The sequence below is a fragment of the Pristiophorus japonicus genome, chromosome 5 (genome assembly GCF_044704955.1).
Source record: "Pristiophorus japonicus isolate sPriJap1 chromosome 5, sPriJap1.hap1, whole genome shotgun sequence".
Taxonomy (NCBI): domain Eukaryota; kingdom Metazoa; phylum Chordata; class Chondrichthyes; family Pristiophoridae; genus Pristiophorus; species Pristiophorus japonicus.
Window position 1 is genome coordinate 55648233 of NC_091981.1, and position 20738 is coordinate 55668970.

Consider the following 20738-nt stretch of genomic DNA (forward strand, 5'->3'; position numbering starts at 1 on the left):
GCAAGCCCTGAATCCCAGCTCAGGTCAGCATCACACAGCTGTGAACCGAGAACCAGAGCGGCTTGAAGCAGGTCGCAAGTAGGCCCCAGGCCAGACTAGAAGTATCACTGCCGTAAACATCACGGCGAATGAAAACCTGTCTCAGCCACACCTCTTCCGTTAATACTGTGATGTACAGCCAACATAGGCTAGCAACCAAATGTCAATAAAAAGCACTATACAAGGATAAGTAATATGATTTATTTTAATATCAAACAAAAATATACATAAGCTTCCAAACTATTTTGTTTTCTTACAAACTTTCAACATTGTTCAGCAATATGGCACAGTTATATAGTTATTTATATACACAAATATATATACACACTACACACAGATTCTAAAGTGCATGGATTTAAAAGGTTGTTCTTATGATTTTATTACATCGAGACATAGGCTTGGTATTGCAAAGGAAACTCAAGATGGTTGTAAGTGGCATTTACAATACTGGAGTGGAGCTGACTGCAGCCTAAGGTTGCTAACCCTCCAGGATTGTCCTGGGGTCTCCAGAAATTGAAGAGTAACCTCCTGGACACTGCTGTGAGCAACAGCTGGGAGAGAAATTTATTGGGGCATTAACAAAGGTTTTCTTCCCAATTTTCTGTGATACTTTTTTCAATTAAGTTATAAAAATATTAGGAGATGGGGATAAAGGCTGCTTGACTGGGCAGTTGGAAGCAGGTCATGTGATGAAACCTCCAGGAATACGTCCAACCAGAGTTGGCAATCCTACTGCAGCCACATGATGCTCCTGATGCCAGCTGCACCCCTCAGTACAAAGAGCGTGCCTGCCAAAGAACAACTGGCACCCCTTGTTGGGTTAAGGCTGCCCGTTTCAGTTGGGTAAATGTCAGGAGTCACACCCACCGGCTTGTCCCATCATAATGGCTTATAAACCTCTGCTGTGTGATTCTTTGCTTAGAGTAACATTAAAGATATTTAATATATTATCAAAGTATATAGTACAATCTGTCCAATGGTCCCAAAAAGGATGCATTCATCTCATTGCATTTTAACATCTGCCCGGCTAGGGAACTCCTTTCTCCACATACTTGTGCAAGGATGCCTCATGATTCACAAAGGACTTAGACCAAATAAGGACATTCTCCCAGTCCTGCCCCTGCAAACCCCTCCCACTACCCCCGGTCTCCAATGGGGGTCTACATGAAGAACAGAACAAAGTGCAGTACAAACGGGGGCAGACCAGTGCATGAAGATCCCTCTCTCCAGCCAGCAAGAGCAAACAGGGACATATAAAATCTCCTTTAAACCGATATCAAGTTCAAAGCTTTGCTAGTCAGTCGTAATGGAATAAATAGCTTGACCCACGACCTCCAGCACCTAGAAGGACAAGGGGAGCAGGTGCATGAGAACATCACCACCTCCAAGTTCCCCATCCTGACTTGGAGATATATTGTCGTTCCTTCATCATTGCTGGGTCAAAATCATGGAACTTCCTCCCTAACAGCACTGCAAGAGTACCTTCATCACATGGACTGCAGCGGTTGAAGGCGGCAGCTCACCTCCACCTTCTTAAGGACAAGGGATCAATAAAGGCCGGCCTTGCCAATGATGCATATATTCTAAGAATGGATTTAAAAGCTTTTAGTCTTAGCAATTCAACCATTGTGCTATTGATCAAGATTCTTAAAGGATGAGGAAAGCACAGCTACTTGATAGACTTTTGTTTAAAATTCTCAGACTCCATTCCATGGGGAGAAACAAGTGTCAAGTGTGATCTTGGCTTCAATCTTAAGGTCTACCTCACAAGCCCAATCAAGTCTGGTTAATGAGCACAGCATTAAAATTAGATGCAAAATTAGGGGCCAAGATGATTGGGCTGGTGAGGTTCCCCAGCCCATTTTGCAAGGCCCTGTTTTCCATGATTTAAAGTACTGCTGCTTTATGGGAAGCCAAATCTCACAAAGATGACAGGGACTCCCTGTCCTGTTATCGGTGACAAATTTTGCAGCACGGGTGCGACGTCTGAGGGCCGGGCCGCGGAGGGCCAGGGGAGTCTGGATTTCGGGACATTTTCCGGTTTCCGGACAACCCCGCCACGGATCGGCCCAGTGTCAGGATCATTCCAAATTTCGGAACTCTGGATTTCAGATGCTCAGCCTGTAGTGCAAATTACACCAGCACCTGGGAGATTAAAAACTGGTTTCTTGACAAAATAAAAGCAAATCAGATTTTCTTTCCCTCCCCTAAATAAATGTTGATTTTCAGGCAGGTGGATTTAGATAATTCTCATTTCCCCGTGTACACATTCTAACTTTCAATATGACTGGAAAAGTAGAAGTCTCCAGTAAAGAACTATCACCCAGTTCAGCTCCAGTCTGAACCTGTCCTGATCATGTTTTCTCGCTGATCCGCCAGGACAGGGCGGACGTGGGAATTCAGGCAGCAGGAGGTAGCAGTTGGAGACCCAGATAAGTGGTGAGGGGGACTCTAGATGTGATCGGTGGGGGGAGGGGAGCCCAAGGCTTCCTTGAGGCCTGGAGAAGCCATCCTGCTCTTGACCACAAAATAAAATGCAACTGCTTACCTTGCTGGGCCTCTTCTGGGGAAGCTGTCATTGCTCCCTCGCTCAGGCCTCAAACTAAAATTGTAGAGTGTGTCTCTATGGCATCAAAGAACCAGAGGGGAGATGAGGAGAAATGTTATTAGTGAATTATGATGATCTGGAATGCACTGCCTGAAAAGGGTAGAAGCAGATTCAATAGTAACTTTCAAAAGGGAATTGGATAAATACTTGAAAAGAAAAATAAAATGCAGGGCTGTGGGGAAAGAGGAGAGTGGGTTTAATTGAATAGCTCTTTCAAAGAGCCAGCACAGGCATAATGGACTGAATGGCGGCCTTCTGTGCTGGAGGATTCTATGATTAACCTATATCGCACAATGAAACTAAACTCCATCATCACTTCAGTTCAATTCATGGAGCTGGCTGTCTACCGCAAAACATGCCACTGGGAGATTGAAAAATTTGTGGAAAACAGGCTAAGTGTTTCATCTATATCTCTTGCACAGAATAAGCAGACGGGAGTGTGTTTAAAGGACAGAACACATCTTGAGGTTCAGATGATGTTGATAAAAGTACTCAAGCATTGTTGCTACAGTTCAGGATGTCATCATTTGGTCTGGTACCACATTCTAGTCAATGCGTTACCCCATATTGTATAATTCTGTTCAGCTGAAGATGGGTCTTTGGTCCATTTGATCTCATCCTTCCAGAAGAGGAATCCTGATCATCTCCCCATTACAGAATCTAGCCATTTCTTAAATAAGTCCAGTGTCCTGGCTTCAGCCAACCTTCCTTGCAACCTATTCCAGACAGAGACAACCCTCTGTGTAAAAGTACACGTCCTGTCCTCTGTCCCAAGTTCCCCCCGAGCCAATGTGCTCTTGTGTTGCTACCTCTGGTGTAGTTGAAAGTAACACTCTGCTGTTGGGCCAGGATTGCTGAACATTTCTCAGCTAAGCTGCCATCAGACTCTCCGTGAAAAAGGTCACTAATTTGGGAAGGCAAATTAAATGGTCCTGTTCTGGTAAAGCTAAATGCCATTTTTGTTGTTCACAGTATAACAATGTCAAACAATTCCACAGAGAGCATCATTTCACTGCCAGCTTACAAACTGGGTTCTAAATCTTATCCTAACCACAATGTCCCTCTATGATTAGTGACACAGCACAAGGGACACAAGCACAGTGGCCAACTGTTCTCAGGCCACTTCTAAATATGGTGTAAACATTCCAACTTTAACAATCTTTAAAAAGAAAAATGACTAACATGCAAGATTTTAAACATAAAAGATGAAAAACATCACAATGGCAGCCCAGCACCATGAAGCAAAAAGGAACGTGCACATTCACAAATCCAACTAAATCATCTGGAAGAGTCCAGACAAATCCTAGGCTCAGACATCCTTCCTGTGTATAAATGCTTGTGACATTTTATGAGTACTTAAAAGGGAGCTCTCAGGGAGTCCAGGGATAGAGCTACACCTCTCCAACCTATGACCCCCGTGAGTACTGCTCCTTGCTGAAAGCACAGAGGCGCCCAAACAAAATGCTTGCGCAGAGTTCAATATTCAGGTTTGAGCAGCACTTGGTGATTTTGTACTATTTTCAGGATAAAGCCAGAATCTTATAGGAAAAGCACATAATCTGAGATCTTGTGAAAAGAGCTCTCTCTACACTTACCAATGTTGCTCACTCCTCTGAGAAACTAGTTCTGACGAAAGGTCATCGACCTGAAATGTTAACTCGGTTTCTCTCGCTACGATGCTGCTTGACCGACTGAATATTTCCAGCATTGTGTGTTTTTATTTCAGATTTCCAGCATCTGCAGTATTTTGCTTTTTCTCAGACCTCTCTTCATTCCGATGTTTTGAGTAGTAAAACTGCTGGTCAGAGCCAGCCTGCGAGCAGTTTGTGTAGAATCTCATCTTCAACTGGCTCCCAATGGCAACACAAGTTGACAGCAAGGTTCTCGAATTGTTTGGGGGGGGGACCACGTGGCCCCTGCAAATGCGCAGTTTTTCTATTTAAAAGCCAGCAAGTCAGCTGCATGGGACCGTCAGAGAGCTGTGCACCTGCGCAGCTTAAAGGGAACATTGGGTGACAGTGCTGCTGCGCCCCCCCCCCCCCTCCCCTTCCATCCCTTCTTGATGATGTTACCAAAGAACAGCTTCCCATCACGGAGGGCAGAGCCTCAGTAACAAAGGACAACTGAGCTGCCAAGTAACAGTACACTTGGGATTATAGAGCAAATCCCATGGATGTTCACCATCAGCGGGTAGGCTTGCCTGCTGGGAGTACATAGTGAGAAATCATGGACCTGGTCCCCAGATTCTGTCCATTAAATTCATACATTTGTAAAATCATCCCTTGTGTGTCACTTGCAGAGGAATATATTTTCTCTTCAAAAGGGATTTCTAGTCATTTTTGGCATCCAAAACTACCATTGGCCAAGCAAACATGGCTCAGGCCTGGTTTTGCTCCTTTCCCACTCTTAGCCAAGTCAAGTAGGCAGGATGTAGATGGAAGGCTGCAGCACAGTCGGCCATGGCTCAATGGTAACACTCTCGAATCTGAATCAGAAGGTCATGGTTTCAAGTCCCACTCCAGAAACTGGAGTACATAATTTAGGCCGACACTCCAGTGCAATACTGAGTGAGTGCTGCACTGTCAGAGGTGCCATCTTTCGGATGAGACGTTAAACTGAGCTCAGGTGGACATAGAAGATCCCATGGCAATATCCCATATACTCAAGAGGGGAGGCAAGATCGGAGGGAAGGACCACATCTGGGCAGCAGCCTGCAAGCAAGCCATGTAACCATTGCCTCAACGGCAAGGTTTCAGGCAAACAAAAAAGGGAGACCCTTGCCCAGAAAAATACCCTCGTTAAAAAAGTTTCTTTGATTAAATTATTGTCATCAGACCTTGCAGTACCCTATATTACAAAATCGTTAACTAAACACTGTAGAGGTAATGTTACAGATTTGTGCTTCAGACACAACTTTGACTACCAGGTGCACAGATGGAGCAAAATCCTAATTTCATACCCAAATTCCTAATATACCATCGGAAAAATGCATCGGGAGCGTAATTTCTTAAAATTTACCCCTTATATAGATTACCAAATGTGCATTTGATCACATTTTGCCAATCACAATCTGATTTTTGTTTTTTCTTGCACACACTTGGCTGATTTTAACATTTGACACCATCCAATTATAATCAGGCGGCTGGCATTTGTCATTATCAAAATAATCTAGGTTATTACTAATAAAAAGGTTTGTAATCATTAACAGTGCAAAAATAGCTCCTACATTCATCAGTAGGGTCTGTTCTCTGAGAAACGGGCTTTGAGAACTGTTTCTTGTTTGTTCTCTCCTGGATAGGACTGATCTCGTTATCTTTTCTGGAAAAGCAATGTTCAGTACAGCTGCCCTCAAAGACATTCCAGTGTACAAGACAGAACATTGGTGGATTCAGGCCTAATGAGCAAAGATTTCCAAATTGGGATAGTTTTCTCTCAAGTCACAATGGTCCAAACTGCAAGTTGCTAGAGCTCACCACATTGCTGTATCTTTGAACAGCTGTCATCGTGAGGTAGGTGACATATTTACCTTCTAGTCTCTGAAGATCTCTGTGCTATCTAATTTAGAAGGATTACATCAAAGAGCACTGTGTTGTACGATCTTGTTTTGAGTTACATTAATGACAGTGGAATTTATTCCTGTCTCTAAATCTGGATATTGTCCAAGATTCCCCAAATATTCACAACTTATTTTCATCTCCGTTTTCCACTCTTCAAAATCACACCTCTGTCTTACTTATTCTTATGACTCTGCTATTACAACCAGGTCAATAACTAGGAGAGACGAGGGATTCTAAACCGAGGACTCCCTCACATCTGTCGGAACAGTGCTGTAGGAAACATGCATCTTCCTGCAGGGAGACAAGCCAAGCTCCCTGGAGCATTTTTTTTTTTTAAACCTGGACATTTGCCAGGAACAGTCAGTGACTAGCTGAAAATCTAAATAAATTAGTTAGGTCGTAGTTAGAATACGGTGACTGATTTTGAGCACCTTATTTTAGGAAGGATGTCAAGGCTGTGGAAAAGGTGCAGAAGAGATGAATTAAGATAATATCAGGGATGAGAGGCTTTAATTATGGAGGTGAGACTAGAGACTGGAGCTCTTTTCATTAAACAACTTATTTGTATAGTGCCTTTAACGTAGTAAAACTTCCCAAGGCACTTCACAGGACAGAAATGAGACAATAATTTGACACCAAGCCAAAGACGGAAACATTAGGACAGGTGACCAAACACTTGGTCAGAGGTAGATTTTAAGCAGAGTCTTAAAAGAGAGTGGTGGAGAGACAAAGCAGTTTGGGAAGGGCATTTCAGAGCTTAGGGCCTAGATGGCTCTAGGCACGGCCACCAATGGTGGGGCAAAGGAAGTGGGGAGAGGCCAGAGTTGGAGGAATGTAAAGTTCCCTGAAAGTTGTAGAGCTGGGGGATGTTCCAGAGAGCGGGTCGGGTGAGGCCACGGAAGGATTTGAATACAATAATGAGAATGTTTAAATCGAGGTGTGGCATACTGGGAGCCTATATAGGTCAGCGAGCACAGGGGTGATGAGTAGGTACGACTTGGTGCGCATTGGGATACAGGCAGAGTTTTGGATAGGTTGACTATGGAGACTGGAAGATGGGAGTCCAATAAAGAGAGCATTGGAATAGTCGAGTATGGAGGTAACAAAAGCATGGATGAGGGTTTAGTTAAGAGGAGATCTGATGAAGGTGTTCAAAATTGTAAGGGGCTTGATGAGGTAAATTGGGAACAACTGATTACACTGATCAGAGTTGGTAACTCAGGACCATAAACTTATCATCGTTAAAAGAACAAATGTAGAAGTTAGTCTTTTCTTTTCAAAAAAGGATGTTAGGATTTGAATCCCTTACCAGGAACAATGTTGAAGCAGAATCCATGATAGCTTTTAAAAAGAAAGCAGATCATTAAAAGAAAAAATGAAAAGGGTATGGGCAAAGGACAAGGAGGATGGAACAAAGTGAATAGCTCTTTCACAGAGCAGCATAGGCATGATAGGACTTTACCGCATCGATACAGCCCATGATTCTATCGCCAATAAAGCAATGTTCCAAATGCAACATCTGCTGTGGCTGAGACCAGTCTTCCTAGAAGGCTCTGAAAGGGACTTTCTGGCCATTAGAGCAGCTCCCAAAATTAATCCCCTTTCTCTAAAAATGTAATTTTCAACCCATGGTGAGATCAGTATACTGTGCTCAGTTGCCTCAATGTAGTGGCAATAGCATATGTAAATGTTTACGCACCGTTTAAGAATTCACTAAGGAGGAGATGTCCTTCACAGTTACTTGAGATTCTTGCTGCCTCGGTAATGAGAAGCTGCACAACATTTTTTCACCCAGTCGTGCGATTGTTGCCTTTGAGCGTACAAAGCTATGGCTTGTCATAACAAATAAGTTAAGTGTTGAGAGAAAAGCGAAGCCTAGCAACATACTAATGAAACAATAACTGTAGCCCAAATATCAGAATGTAGGCATGGCGGTAAAGCACTGTAGTTTCTCATCCAAAAAGGTACAGATGGCTTCGAGTCCCAGCCTGAAATTGCTTCTTCCAGGTGAATCCCACCGTTTTTGTTAGCCAAACATTGCACTGTCCAGGGAAGTTGGAATTGAGAATCTTATCTGACATGCATCATGGTAACAACAGACATGGCTGAAGCACAATGGGTCTGTTGGGCGAAAAGCAGGCAAAAGGGGTAGAACAAATAGCTGGAACCACAGTTAGCCTCAGATTATTAAACAATGTAGACTGTAGCAGCTAGCATTATAAGACGCTTGGGGCAATATTGTCAAAAGGTACCCACCGCTTCCACAGGGTGTGACTTGCTTCCTTAAGTTACTATAATGATATATCCAAAGTCTAAGCAACCCCCACCACCCTTCCCCATAATCCGTATTACATGTGCTTCCACAGCACTGATCCAGTAGGCACGTCACCTGAAAGAATGAGCAGGTGGAATGAAGAAGTCTTGGCACCAGAAGAACACAGGATCAGGTGTTGCTTCAGTTTAAGTAGATGACGAGCGATGGTGTTTCCTCTTACTTCTGCAGGACTTGCAGGCACAGCAGATGATGCAGGGGGAGGCCAGGAGGAGAAGCGGAGATGTGACCAGTAAAATTAGACCTAATCCAAAGAGGATCCCGACAACCTGCAAAGCAGAGGGAGAAAAAAAAAAGTATAGTCCTTAGTGCTTCCATAACGCACAGGATCAGTAAATCGGGCTGTACTGATATCAAGACCCCATGTGCTTTCTCCTGCAATCATTAAAGTAACATTTATCGGCAGGAGTTTCTGACTGAAGAAAATTCCAGAATTCTTAGTGCAAAAACAACTCCCAGCATTACTCCGAGGAGGCAGATTGTGAGCCCACTTGCTATCTTTTCCGCTTTCTTTTTTTGAAGGATTTAAATGTCTTAAACCAATCTAGAAGTCTGCATCAGAAAATAACACAAGTTCTTCAAAAAGCAGCAAATTAAAGAGCTTTGATGTATACAATACCTTTAACCTCTTGTAGCATCATCATATATTGTGCTAATTATAGTTTCTCTCATTAATACACATACACACAGAGTCAGGACCAAGTGCATCTCCAGGTAGGGTTAGAAGGTGGGGCATAATTGGAGCAGGATATACAGATATAATTCTGTCCCCATTACATTACAAAGTCATACATTCTATCCCAGATGTCGTTCCGAGTATATATAATTTATAAATGGACACACCTGATTTTCTAGGCCAATGCCTCTACATAACACATCAGTACAGAATTTAAGTGGTTTCAACTTCCCTTTTGCTCCACTCACCTGGGTTCTGTTCCAAATGACTGAGGCCCTGGAGTGGCCAAGTTTATTGCGACATGGACCTTTGTCATAATGTCTTAAGAAAATGTCATTCTGAAAAATACAAATTGGCTACATCTGAATAAACGACATACATTCCATTGAGTGTCGTTAACAATTTGTTGGTTCAATATCAATTTGTAATAATAACACTATGTAGGAAGATTGGTATTTTAAATGCTTAATGCATTTGTATGCAGTTTTGTTTGCTGTTTTACATAGGTTAACCCAAATGACATTTAGAGTAACATTTACTACCGTTACCATAACAACAAGCATTTCCATAACGCCTTGAGCGGAGTAAATGTCCCAAGGCACTTCAAAGGTTTAATTAAAACAAATGGATGCCAAGCCGAGGAATGGCCAAAAGCTTGCTCAAAAAGGTGGGATATAAGGAGAGACTTAAAAGGAGGAGAGGATGATGGAGAGGTAGAGGGCTTTCCAGAGTGTGGGGACCCAGAGAAGCTGGGATTGTTTTCTTTAGAGCAGAGAAGGTTAAGGAAAGATTTAAAAGAGGTTCAAAATTATGGAGAACTTTGATAGATTAAATGAGAAACTGTTTCCACTGGCAGAAGGGTCGATAACTAGAGAAGACAGATTTAAGATAATTAGGAAACAAACCAGAGGGGAGAGGAGAATTGTTTTTATGCAGCGAGTTATGATGATCTGGAATGAATTACCTTAAAAAGAGTGGTGGACACAGATTCAATAGTAACCCTCAAAAGGGAATTGGATGCTTACTTGAAAAGGAAAAATTTGAAAGAGTATTGAGAAAATGACCAGTGGAATGGAACTAATTGGACAGGTCTTTCAAAGAGCTGGCATAGTTCACAATAGGTTGAATGGCCTCCTTCTGTGCAGTAAGATTCTAGGCAACTGAAGGCACAACTGCCATTGGTGGGGCAAAGGGAGAGGGTGAACACACAATCACTCGTGCAGGAGATCAATCATTGCACAGATGGATGCCTCTGCCTCAAGCAGAATCTCTGCCCAGATCAGCACTCGAACGAAATTAGAAGAATCATACGAGGTATATATCAAGTAACCTCCAAGTGAGTTAACAGGCTTTTTGAGGAAGATACTTACATCCAGATTATGAAGACAGTACCAGCAGAAGGTGTGCTTGCAGTTTTTACACATCATTTGAGCGCAACCTTCATTTCGTTCAATGTAGATATGACAGACTGGACACTGTTTGATGGGAGCTTCAGTGTCATGGCTGGTGGGAACACTATGGAAAGAGACAAAGGCAAAAAAAATTAGTTACAATTCACCATGCGCATTTAGGCCTTATGAGCTTGGCAAAGATGAACAGACTAAAGCCGATCTCAAAACAATCCTAATGTACAATAGAAGTTATCACAATTATTATACAATATACCAGAAGATTTCATGATCAACACCAGAAAAATAATCAAATTAGTTTTGTCTCATCAAAAAATATCAGTATTGTCTTATTTTGGAATTTTCCAATACACAAATATTGAAAGCTATTGATTATAATCTGTCCCATACAAAATCTAATTTGTTGACTAGGTTCTTATTTTTGGTGAGGCGTTTATTGACTCATTTCCAGAACTTGGTGATGAATCCACAAAGTTCTCTTGGCAAATTATAGACCACCAATTATTTGCAAAAGGGAATAAAAAGACAAAAGGAAAGAGATGTTCTATTTTTCTCCTCTTTAATTGGACTGAGCTCTTGGTTGTGTGAAGGCGGAGGAGTGGGGGGGGGGGGGGGGGCTACTGGAATTCAAGCCCACGTTACCCCAGTTCTTAGAGGAAGTGTTTTAATCCACTCTGTCACGTACCAAACCAGAGAATCAGTTGGCACATTAAGTTACACCTTTCACCCCTAGGGCCTGCTGTTGACAAGGGCAGTCTTAATCCAGTTCCTGGTGAATGTGGTGCACAGCATAGAATAGTCCCTAATTTAGCACTAATTGGTCATTTCAATCAGGTATGAGGGAAATGCCACATTGATTCAGTAGAAGGCTGGGAGCAGAAACATTGGGGTCGAGGAGAGAGACCTATATACTCTGCAATGGCTGACCAGACATTGGATGCCTGAAATGGGAAGAGTTCCATTCCAAGCCCTTATCTTAATGAGTTTGAATTTTAAGTGTAAAAACTCAGCTTTTCGCAGTTTGCATCTTCAAAAGTGAGAAAAAAAACCTATGAAAGAACCAATCCTGATCTTATTTGAAGAGTAATAAATCCATCACATAATTCCGTGAACTAGTTCTTACACGCAGACTAATCAAAAGCAAATTTAAATCACAATACAGTAACTCACTCATCGGAAAACAAAGCACAACAATTGTTCATGTTCGGACATCAGGTTCCATATGTACGTTGACGGCATCCAGCTCTACTGCAACACCACCTCTTTCAAATCCTACACTGTCTGATTGGTTACAATGCTTATCTGACATCCAGTACTGTATGAGCAGTGGGAAAGACACAGAGAGCGAGAGCGAGAGCGAGAAACAAACAGGTCCTCCAATGATGGGTGGCTCTATGTGGAGGAGAAGGCCACCCAACAAACTAGACTTTATATCGTCTTGCCTCCCTCAAAATGCCAGTTTCACATTTGCTCGGAGGGTCTGGAGAGTTCCTCAGATATTCTAGCTGTATTATGGGGAAGATCCCTCATTTACATAAAAATGTGGCCTTGATATGTCTGGTGCACAACGGGCACGGAACAGGCCTTCGGCCTCCATGCCCCAAAATATAGGCTTCCTGAAGTACAATCTCTAATTACATTATTGATCCCCACATTCATCATTTGTTTAAGTATTATTTAAAGTGTTTCTTTTCACAAAACAATAAAACTCCCTTTCTTCCCAGTGACGTCTTCAATATGGAGATGAATTAAAAAATTATATGAAAATCTACTAAAACATCTGACTACATACAATTGCTATTTTTTTTTTAAAAAAGGTAAAGGCAAATCCAAATTACAATGGTCTAAAATAGAGCCCTGCTCCAGCACTTCAGCATATCATCTACATTGGCAATTCAGTACTGAAGGAATGCTACAATGTTGGGGGCTTGCCTTTCAGATGAGACATTAAATCACGCTCCTCTGGCTGTTTCAGTGGACAATAAAGATCCTGTGACACTATTAGAGGAGCAAAGAGTTTTCATGGTAGCCTAACCAATCAATACCACCAAAAAAGAGTTTAACTGGTCATTCATCTTACTGTAGTTTGTGGGAACTTGCCATGCACAAACTAGCTCCCCTACATAACAGTGACCACGCTTCAGAAAGGAATAAAGGGATGTGGGCACATCTGATTGGGACTGATGCTCGTGTGAAGGATAAAACTGGTTGGGCCATATGGCCCGTATCCATTTTGCAATTTCTGTTTAATTCCTTGTATGTGAAGCACTATGGAATGTTTGAGACATGCAAATTTACTCCCGATTTCTTCTGAAAATGCTATGTTTAGTCCTGATTTAAATTTGTTAAGTACTTTGTCAGCTAATTTAGTGTTCACTGCATTTGATCTACTTGTCTTTTATATGCCAATAAACATGTCAAAAAAGTCCACAGGTTAGATACATTAAATCATGGGGTGCAACACTAATAAAACACTGATTTTCTTATTTTGCAATGACTTCCATGGGCAGGTCTCATGGTAGTCACTTTTAATTATGAGCAAAGTGCTGATCATTCAGAGAACGGCAAGGTTACTGTTTCAATGTACATAGTACTTACCCAGCGTCCTCTGCTTTCGAGGGCATGAAGGGCTGGCTCTCCTGACATGCTTGCCCTGGATGCCAGCTGGCCTTGCAAACGGAACAAAACTGTATGCGGCAGGAGAGGCATTGCACTGGCACAGCCTGGTGAGAATCGGCTGCACCAATCTGGCACACGGCCTGACACTGAACTCCGGGGCACCATGTCCTGGAGGGGTCCAGATGGACTTCTAAAAATAAAACCGAGAGACGTCATGTGAATTCTCATTACCATTGGTAATTGAGTGCTGAATATTTTCAAACCTACCCTCTGACATTACAAAAATTTGATTTTATAACCAGTTACTATTTTTCCCTCACCTAATTAATGTATCATTGTGATTTTATAACTGTTGTGGAATGGGTAGCCCTCTTCGCGAGGGTTTATATTTACACATTAAGCTCACCTCAGTAGAACAACAAAAATGTTTGGTTTTAAATCTATTACTTCTTGCCGTGCAATTTGGTGGCGATTTTCCCAATCCTGTTCCCCAGGCATCTTGCAGGGAAAATCAGGTGCAGAGGGACGCACTTCTGTGAAGGAGTCTGCTCGATTTCCTGTACCCAGATGTTCTAGCATATTCAGGTGCAGGACCAGAAAAATCTACAATCTTTATCTAAAAAAAATAATCAAATGTGCCTACTAATCATTTATTAAATGCTCAAATTACTTCTCATTTTCTACATCACCCAAGTCATAATCTGTAATGTGTTTCAGATCCCACTTTCCCGTCAGTCAATCTGATCGGCAATCTTCCTCTACGCCAACAACTTAAAGAGGCAAGAAAAATTAATGGGGAGTGCTTTCACTTTGGAAAACTACCTCAAGGTTAAAAATATTTGTTGCTTTCTTAAAAAAAAAATCCTGCCAAAATAGAATCTCATTTCATAGAATTTACAGCACAGAAACAGGCCATTCAGCCCAACTCGTCCATGGCTGGTGTTTATGCTTCACATGAGCCTTCTCCCACCCTACTTCATCTCATCCTATCAGCATATCCTTCTATTCCTTTCTCCCTCTTGTACTTATCTAGCTTCCCCTTAAATGCCTCAACTACTTGTGGTAGCAAGTTCTACATCGTAACATCTCTCTGGGTAGAGGTTTCTCCTGGATTTCTTAGTGACCATCTTATATTGATGGCCCCTTTTGGACTCCCCACAAGTGGAAACATCATCTTTATGTCTACCCTATCGAACTCCATAATAATTTTAAAGACCTCTATCAGGTCACCCCTCAGCCTCTCTTTTCTGGAGAAAGGAGCCCCAACCTGTTCCATTCAGTTTATGGTCTTGTCTTCCCCACAATCTCTCACTGGCATGATGAAGCCTCCCACGTCCCAGTAATATTCTATTCATTTTAATGGGGATTTCCTGAGAACTGACCCGCAACCACATGACCCTGGGAAAACACACTACCAACCAGGTACACTGTACATTTTGACATCCATGTTTAACCAGAGTGGAACAGTATAGTCAACCTGACTACGGGATACAAGCAGCCATTTAAAAAAAAATGTTCAAGTAAAATAGTGGAGGCAACGCTTAAAAGAACAACAGACAAGAGCTTCCTGTTCAGACCCAATCTCATCAACTTTTACGAGGCCAACCTTGTGGGGAATCATTGCTTTCTGTGTGGAGAGAGGATTCATTGATAGCAAAACTCAATTAACACATCCAAAAGGGAGTTAGGTAGAGACGCCATAGGGTAGATTTTACAAACTTGTGTTCCCGATGCAAAGCTCCGCTCATCTGGAATGTGCATCGGGAATTCAAATGGAGAGATCAGTGGGATCCCACAGAATTTTCCCTCCATTTGTTTCCTGCAGAGTCCATGGATCACCATAGCAGGAATCCCAATTTGCACTCCTGGTGCACCAAGTAAAATCTACCCTCATATGTCTCTGGGTTATAACAAATATACCATGGCCTTACAATCCACAAGTAGAATATGTAGATACCAATTGAAATATTTTCTATTCTTATGAACATGGAACAGACATCAGCAGTTTAGATCATTAAAATGTCAACATTTAGGAATAGGTTAGATAAGTGGTTGAAGGAAAAGGGAATAAAGGGATAAAGAAACAATTTGGGCAGTGGATTAATCTACTCAGGTGGAGGATTAACACCAACATGGACCAACTAACTTTTTCCATGTTGTACGTTCAATGAATGTGTGTGTTTTGGGCCAGTTTTTAAAATTTTGTTGAAGATTTTATTTTGTTGTTTATTCCTGTAGTGTCTGACAACAGGTGATGAGAATATGGCAACACGTTAGCTTCCTCCTAAAGCAGCCTGTACATGGTCACATCCAGTAGCTTTGTTGGGTTACTGGCATGATACAAGAGGCCCAGATGATGGTATAAACTAGAAGCGTGCCGCTTGACTAGTCTACACACCTGAAAAATGAGGTTATGTGGTGCCATTATTGTTTAGAACACGTGTAATTTTTATTTGCGTTTCCCAAATTCTAATAGGACTTCCCTGGATTTCTGCGTTATGATGAATGAATGGCATCAGGGTAGTGACGGAAGCAGATGGAAGTGTAACCAGGATAGTTTACGGTTGTTCTGTAATTCAATGGGGAGAGGCAGATATAACCAAAAGTGAAGTTAGAATGGCTTATACAATCACCAGAAGTCCCGACATTTAATGAGAATCTTCTGTATCTCCCAGGTATAAGTTAGCATCTATCGAAAGATGATATTTGAAGAAGGGCAATGCACGTTACATGGCTCACATAATATGATGAGATTTTTCCAATGATAAATAGATATAGAAATAAGAGGGTGCTATCTATTTACATAAGAACATAAGAATTAGGAACAGGAGTAGGCCATCTAGCCACTCGAGTCTGCTCTGCCATTCAACAAGATCATGGCTGATCTGGCCGTGGACTCAGCTCCACTTACCCGCCCGCTCCTCATAACCCTTAATTCCCTTATTGGTTAAAAATCTATCTATCTGTGATTTGAATACATTCAATGAGCTAGCCTCAACTGCTTCCTTGGGCAGAGAATTCCACAGATTCACAACCCTCTGGGAGAAGAAATTCCTTCTCATTCGGTTTTAAATTGGCTCCCCCGTATTTTGAGGCTGTGCCCCCTAATTCTAGTCTCCCCGACCAGTGGAAACAACACCTCTGCCTCTATCTTGTCGATCCCTTTCATTATTTTAAATGTTTCTATAAGATCACCCCTCATCCTTCTGAACTCCAACGAGTAAAGACCCAGTCTACTCAGTCTATCATCATAAGGTAACCTCCTCATCTCCGGAATCAGCCTAGTGAATCATCTCTGTACCGCCTCCAAGGCTAGTATATCCTTCCTTAAGTAAGGTGACTAAAACTGCACGCAGTACTCCAGGTGCGGCCTCACCAATACCCTATACAGTTACAGCAGGACCTCCCTGCTTTTGTACTCTATCTCTCTCGCAATGAAGGCCAACATTCCATTCACCTTCTTGATTACCTGCTGCACGTGCAAACTAAATTTTTGGGATTCATGCATAAGGACCCCCAGGTCCCTCTGCACCGCAGCATGTTGTAATTTCTCCCCATTCAAATAATATTCCCTTTTACTGTTTGTTTTTTTCCCCCAAGGTGGATGACCTCACATTTTCCGACATTGTATTCCATCTGCCAAACCTTAGCACATTCGCTTAACCTATCTAAATCTCTTTGCAGCCTCTGTGTCCTCCACACAACCGGCTTTCCCACTAATCTTTGTCTCATCTGCAAATTTTGTTACACTACACTCTGTCCCCTCTTCCAGGTCATCTATGTATATTGTAAACAGTTGTGGTCCCAGCACCGATTCCTGTGGCACATCACTAACCACCGATTTCCAACCCGAAAAGGACCCATTTATCCCGATTCTCTGCTTTCTATTAGCATGGATCGAGAATTGGCTGGCTAATACATTTCCTCTGACTCTGCGTACCTTTATCTTCTGCAGTAACCTTTTGTGTGGCACCTTATCGAATGCCTTTTGGAAATCCAAATACACCACATCCATCGGTACACCTCTATCCACCATGCTCGTTATATCCTCAAAGAATTTCAGTAAATTAGTTAAACATGATTTCCCCTTCATGAATCCATGTTGCATCTGCTTGATTGCACTATTCCTATCTAGATGTCCTGCTATTTCTTCCTTAATGACAGCTTCAAGCATTTTCCCCACTACAGATGTTAAACTAACCGGCCTATAGTTTCCTGCCTTTTGTCTGCCCCCTTTTTTAAAAAACAGAGGCGTTACATAAGCTGCTTTCCAATCCGCTGGTACCTCCCCAGAGTCCAGACAATTTTGGTAGATTATAATGAATGCATCCGCTATAACTTCCGCCATCTCTTTTAATACCCTGGGATGCATTTCATCAGGACCAGAGGACTTGTCTACCTTGAGTCCCATTAGCCTGTCCAGCACTATCTCCCTAGTGATAGTGATTGTCTCAAGGTCCTCCCTTCCCACATTCCCGTGACCAGCAATTTTTGGCATGGTTTTTGTGTCTTACACTGTGAAGACCGAAGCAAAATAATTGTTTAAGGTCTCAGCCATTTCCACATTTCCCATTATTAAATCCCCCTTCGCATCTTCTAAGGGACCAACATTTACTTTAGTCACTCTCTTCCGTTTTATATATCGGTAAAAGCTTTTACTATTTACACACTTTTAGAAAGTGTGATGGGGAAGTGTTACAGGGAAACTGTATCAGAAACTATGACACTTACAGGAAACGTACCCTGTAAGCAAGACTTTACCAATATTTTAGAGGTTTCCTCCCCTCCTTCATTTTGGGCATTTGCTTTTTTTTTTAAAAATAAGAGCAAATCTGACGGCAACGGTCAGTGTGGTATGTGATATTGCCCATACTGAAGCATTAATCATTGTGATGGGAACATTGCAAGTTTATGGAGTGAGTCACCAGCTGATTAGAGGGAAATAACATTAGAAATCTTTCATTCATTGAAAGGGAACCCTGGGTTGAGCTCCAGTTTCAATTTAACAAATTTAGCCAGCACTGTGACAACCAATATGTCATAAAAACATCCAGAGGGATTCTATTGTGCTTGCAAGATATCTTGGGTGTATTTGATGGAGACAATATCAGTTATGTAAAATTGCCTGAGGAGTTGGAAAGATGTAGCTGACATTTACTGGAAGAGTCAGAAATCTCATGAGGTAAGTTACTTAGTACAACACTAGAAGAACAAGAACAATTATGTTCAAGTGAAAGGTATTTCCAGCCAGAGACTGATTTATAGCTCCTCCAGCACCATTGTAAAATTTTATCTTCCTCCACTGAAAGCACTGACCCCTCGCCGGGCCACCGCGCCTCACTGGGCTCCCGCCCCTGCTGGGCTACCAGAGAGCACTGACTCCCCTCACCGAGTACAGTTCCATGAGCTCTGGTGTCTTGCTCAAGTGGACATTATTCATACGTGAGCGTAGATGGTAAGTATCAGTAGGTTATTTGATTGTCAGGATATTACAACAGAGCCCAATCTGTCCTCACCCACCAATCTCTCACACACACTTCCAGTTGCTGGATAGTGATCAGGGACAGAAAACATAGATGATTTCTCCCTTCTAACCTATATTGACAGAGGCCATTTGCAATGCTTGTACTGCCATCCCAGGAGAGTTTAATACGGTCCCGGGTTCAAAGGCGGTCATTTCCTGCGCTGTCAGCTCATCATCTTAAATATCTTGGCTGTCGGGGGAAACTAGGAAGGTTGCTCATTAAGATGCTCATCGGGTTTTTCACTATCTAGTTTATATAAAACAATCATTTACCACAGTCCTGTTTAAATGTTTACCACAAGTGATAGTAGAGGCTTGAAGACCTTTCCTTCACCTGCCGCCCCCCCCCCCCCTCCTCCCTCACACCCCCCCCCTCCTCCCTCACACAGTAATGGCAGAATCAGTTTGAGAGATGCTGGTCAACTTCTTCCAAAAAAAATTGGATAACTACCTGGTCAGGAATGGGACTGAGGTCACAGGAAACTCCACAAATAGATAATCTGGTGGAACACGAAGGGGAGATTCCATGATCCGGAACTCCTCAAAGGGAAATCACACGAGCGCAGCCTATGATTTTTTTCCGTCCATTCATCTTAATTTTAATCCAGAGGTGGGCTCCCTGTGCGTGCCACATTCATCCCCATAATGGCTTCTTGGGCAAAGGAAATGTGCATTGAAAGCAAACAGCCATGGTTAGATGGTGGAGATGTGGGGATGGATGGATGTGCTGCGGTTTCATTTGATTATCAGGAGAGTCAGGGAGTAATTGCGCAGAGCTTTCCCTCAGCAGATTAAATAGTTGGGGTAGAGTCTGTGGTTTGGCTGGATGGACATAGACTGTGGAAGATTAAGCAGTTGGGGTAGAGTCCATGTCCTAAGTGAGCTGGATTGACAAAATTGTCTTTTCTCATTCCATGTTTCCTTTCGTTCTCATGATTGAAGCAGAATCTGGGAGAGAATTTCCTGTGGATTTTTTGGCCAGTCCCACATGTAAATCACGACTGAATGCAAACATAGAAATTAGGTGCAGGAGTCGGCCATTCGGCCCTTCACCACCATTCAAGAAGATCATGGCTGATCATTCCCCAAGATCAATTAACCCACACTTTACCACATAATTGGGTCTGAAGAGGGACCACTTGTCTGACATATATTACATTGACCAGTGTACATGTATCCGAGAAGTTAACAAAGTAAGTGCCGGAAAAATATCTGAAATAGCAAGGGAAAAGAAAAGGAAAATTTGAGAGAGGGGAAGGCAGAGCACAAACAAGCCCCCTCGATTAACATCTTCAACAGTTCAGGCAGCTAAAGATTTGTAACAATCGGTCACAATGTAAAACAAATTGCCCACTGACATTCCCAGCTGACCCACTGATCAGGCAAATGCAATAGTTGAGAGTTAGAAGCATAGCACCCCCAATGGAGAAACCAAGACATAGCACTGTTGCATATAAAAAGTTGCACACCTCGTTCAAATTTCAGTTGCTGGTACAGCTGAAGCAGATCAGCTGGAACCAAACATGCAATCTGAAACAAATATAAAATAAAACAAGTTAAACAAGACCAAAACTCTGTTCTTTTAATAAAAATAAAATAATTAGACATACATGCATCTCAAAAGGTGCCTTAAACACACTCCATTCTTGCCGACGGCTGCAGGTTCTGCCACCAGCGAGTAGGTCCACTTTCAAGCAATGAAGCCGAAGTTATGTTGCTGTTATTTCTGAGCACCAGCAGTAGGGAGATACCACTGTCTCGAGAAGGGGAACAGATCAGCATATCATATGATCTACAGATTATTATTTTTTTAAATCCTTTCCTGGGTATCTGCATTCTTCATCTGCCCTGGAGCCCATTGAGATCTGGCTGAGGTACGGTTTCATAGGTGCTGGTTGCCCTGTTGTATCTCATCCAAGTGCCGAATGTTCATGTGTGAGCCTCAATGGGCTGTCCCATGTGTGGGGAGGGGGC

At 42.3% G+C, this 20738-nt stretch overlaps 1 protein-coding gene across 1 annotated transcript in view; it reads right to left on the reverse strand.

Annotated features, from left to right (window-relative positions):
- Nucleotides 1–291: 291 nt before the first annotated feature.
- Nucleotides 292–20738, reverse strand: part of LOC139264344 (E3 ubiquitin-protein ligase RNF144B-like) — a 74259-nt gene continuing 53812 nt past the window's right edge. Inside the window, exons 5-9 of the mRNA XM_070880634.1 lie at nucleotides 20234–20294; nucleotides 13220–13430; nucleotides 10583–10727; nucleotides 9461–9550; nucleotides 292–8805 (exon numbers count right to left, since the gene is read on the reverse strand). Of these exons, the coding sequence (XP_070736735.1) occupies nucleotides 8665–8805; nucleotides 9461–9550; nucleotides 10583–10727; nucleotides 13220–13430; nucleotides 20234–20294 (648 nt within the window). The 3' untranslated portion in view covers nucleotides 292–8664. The remainder of the gene's footprint in view (nucleotides 8806–9460; nucleotides 9551–10582; nucleotides 10728–13219; nucleotides 13431–20233; nucleotides 20295–20738) is intronic.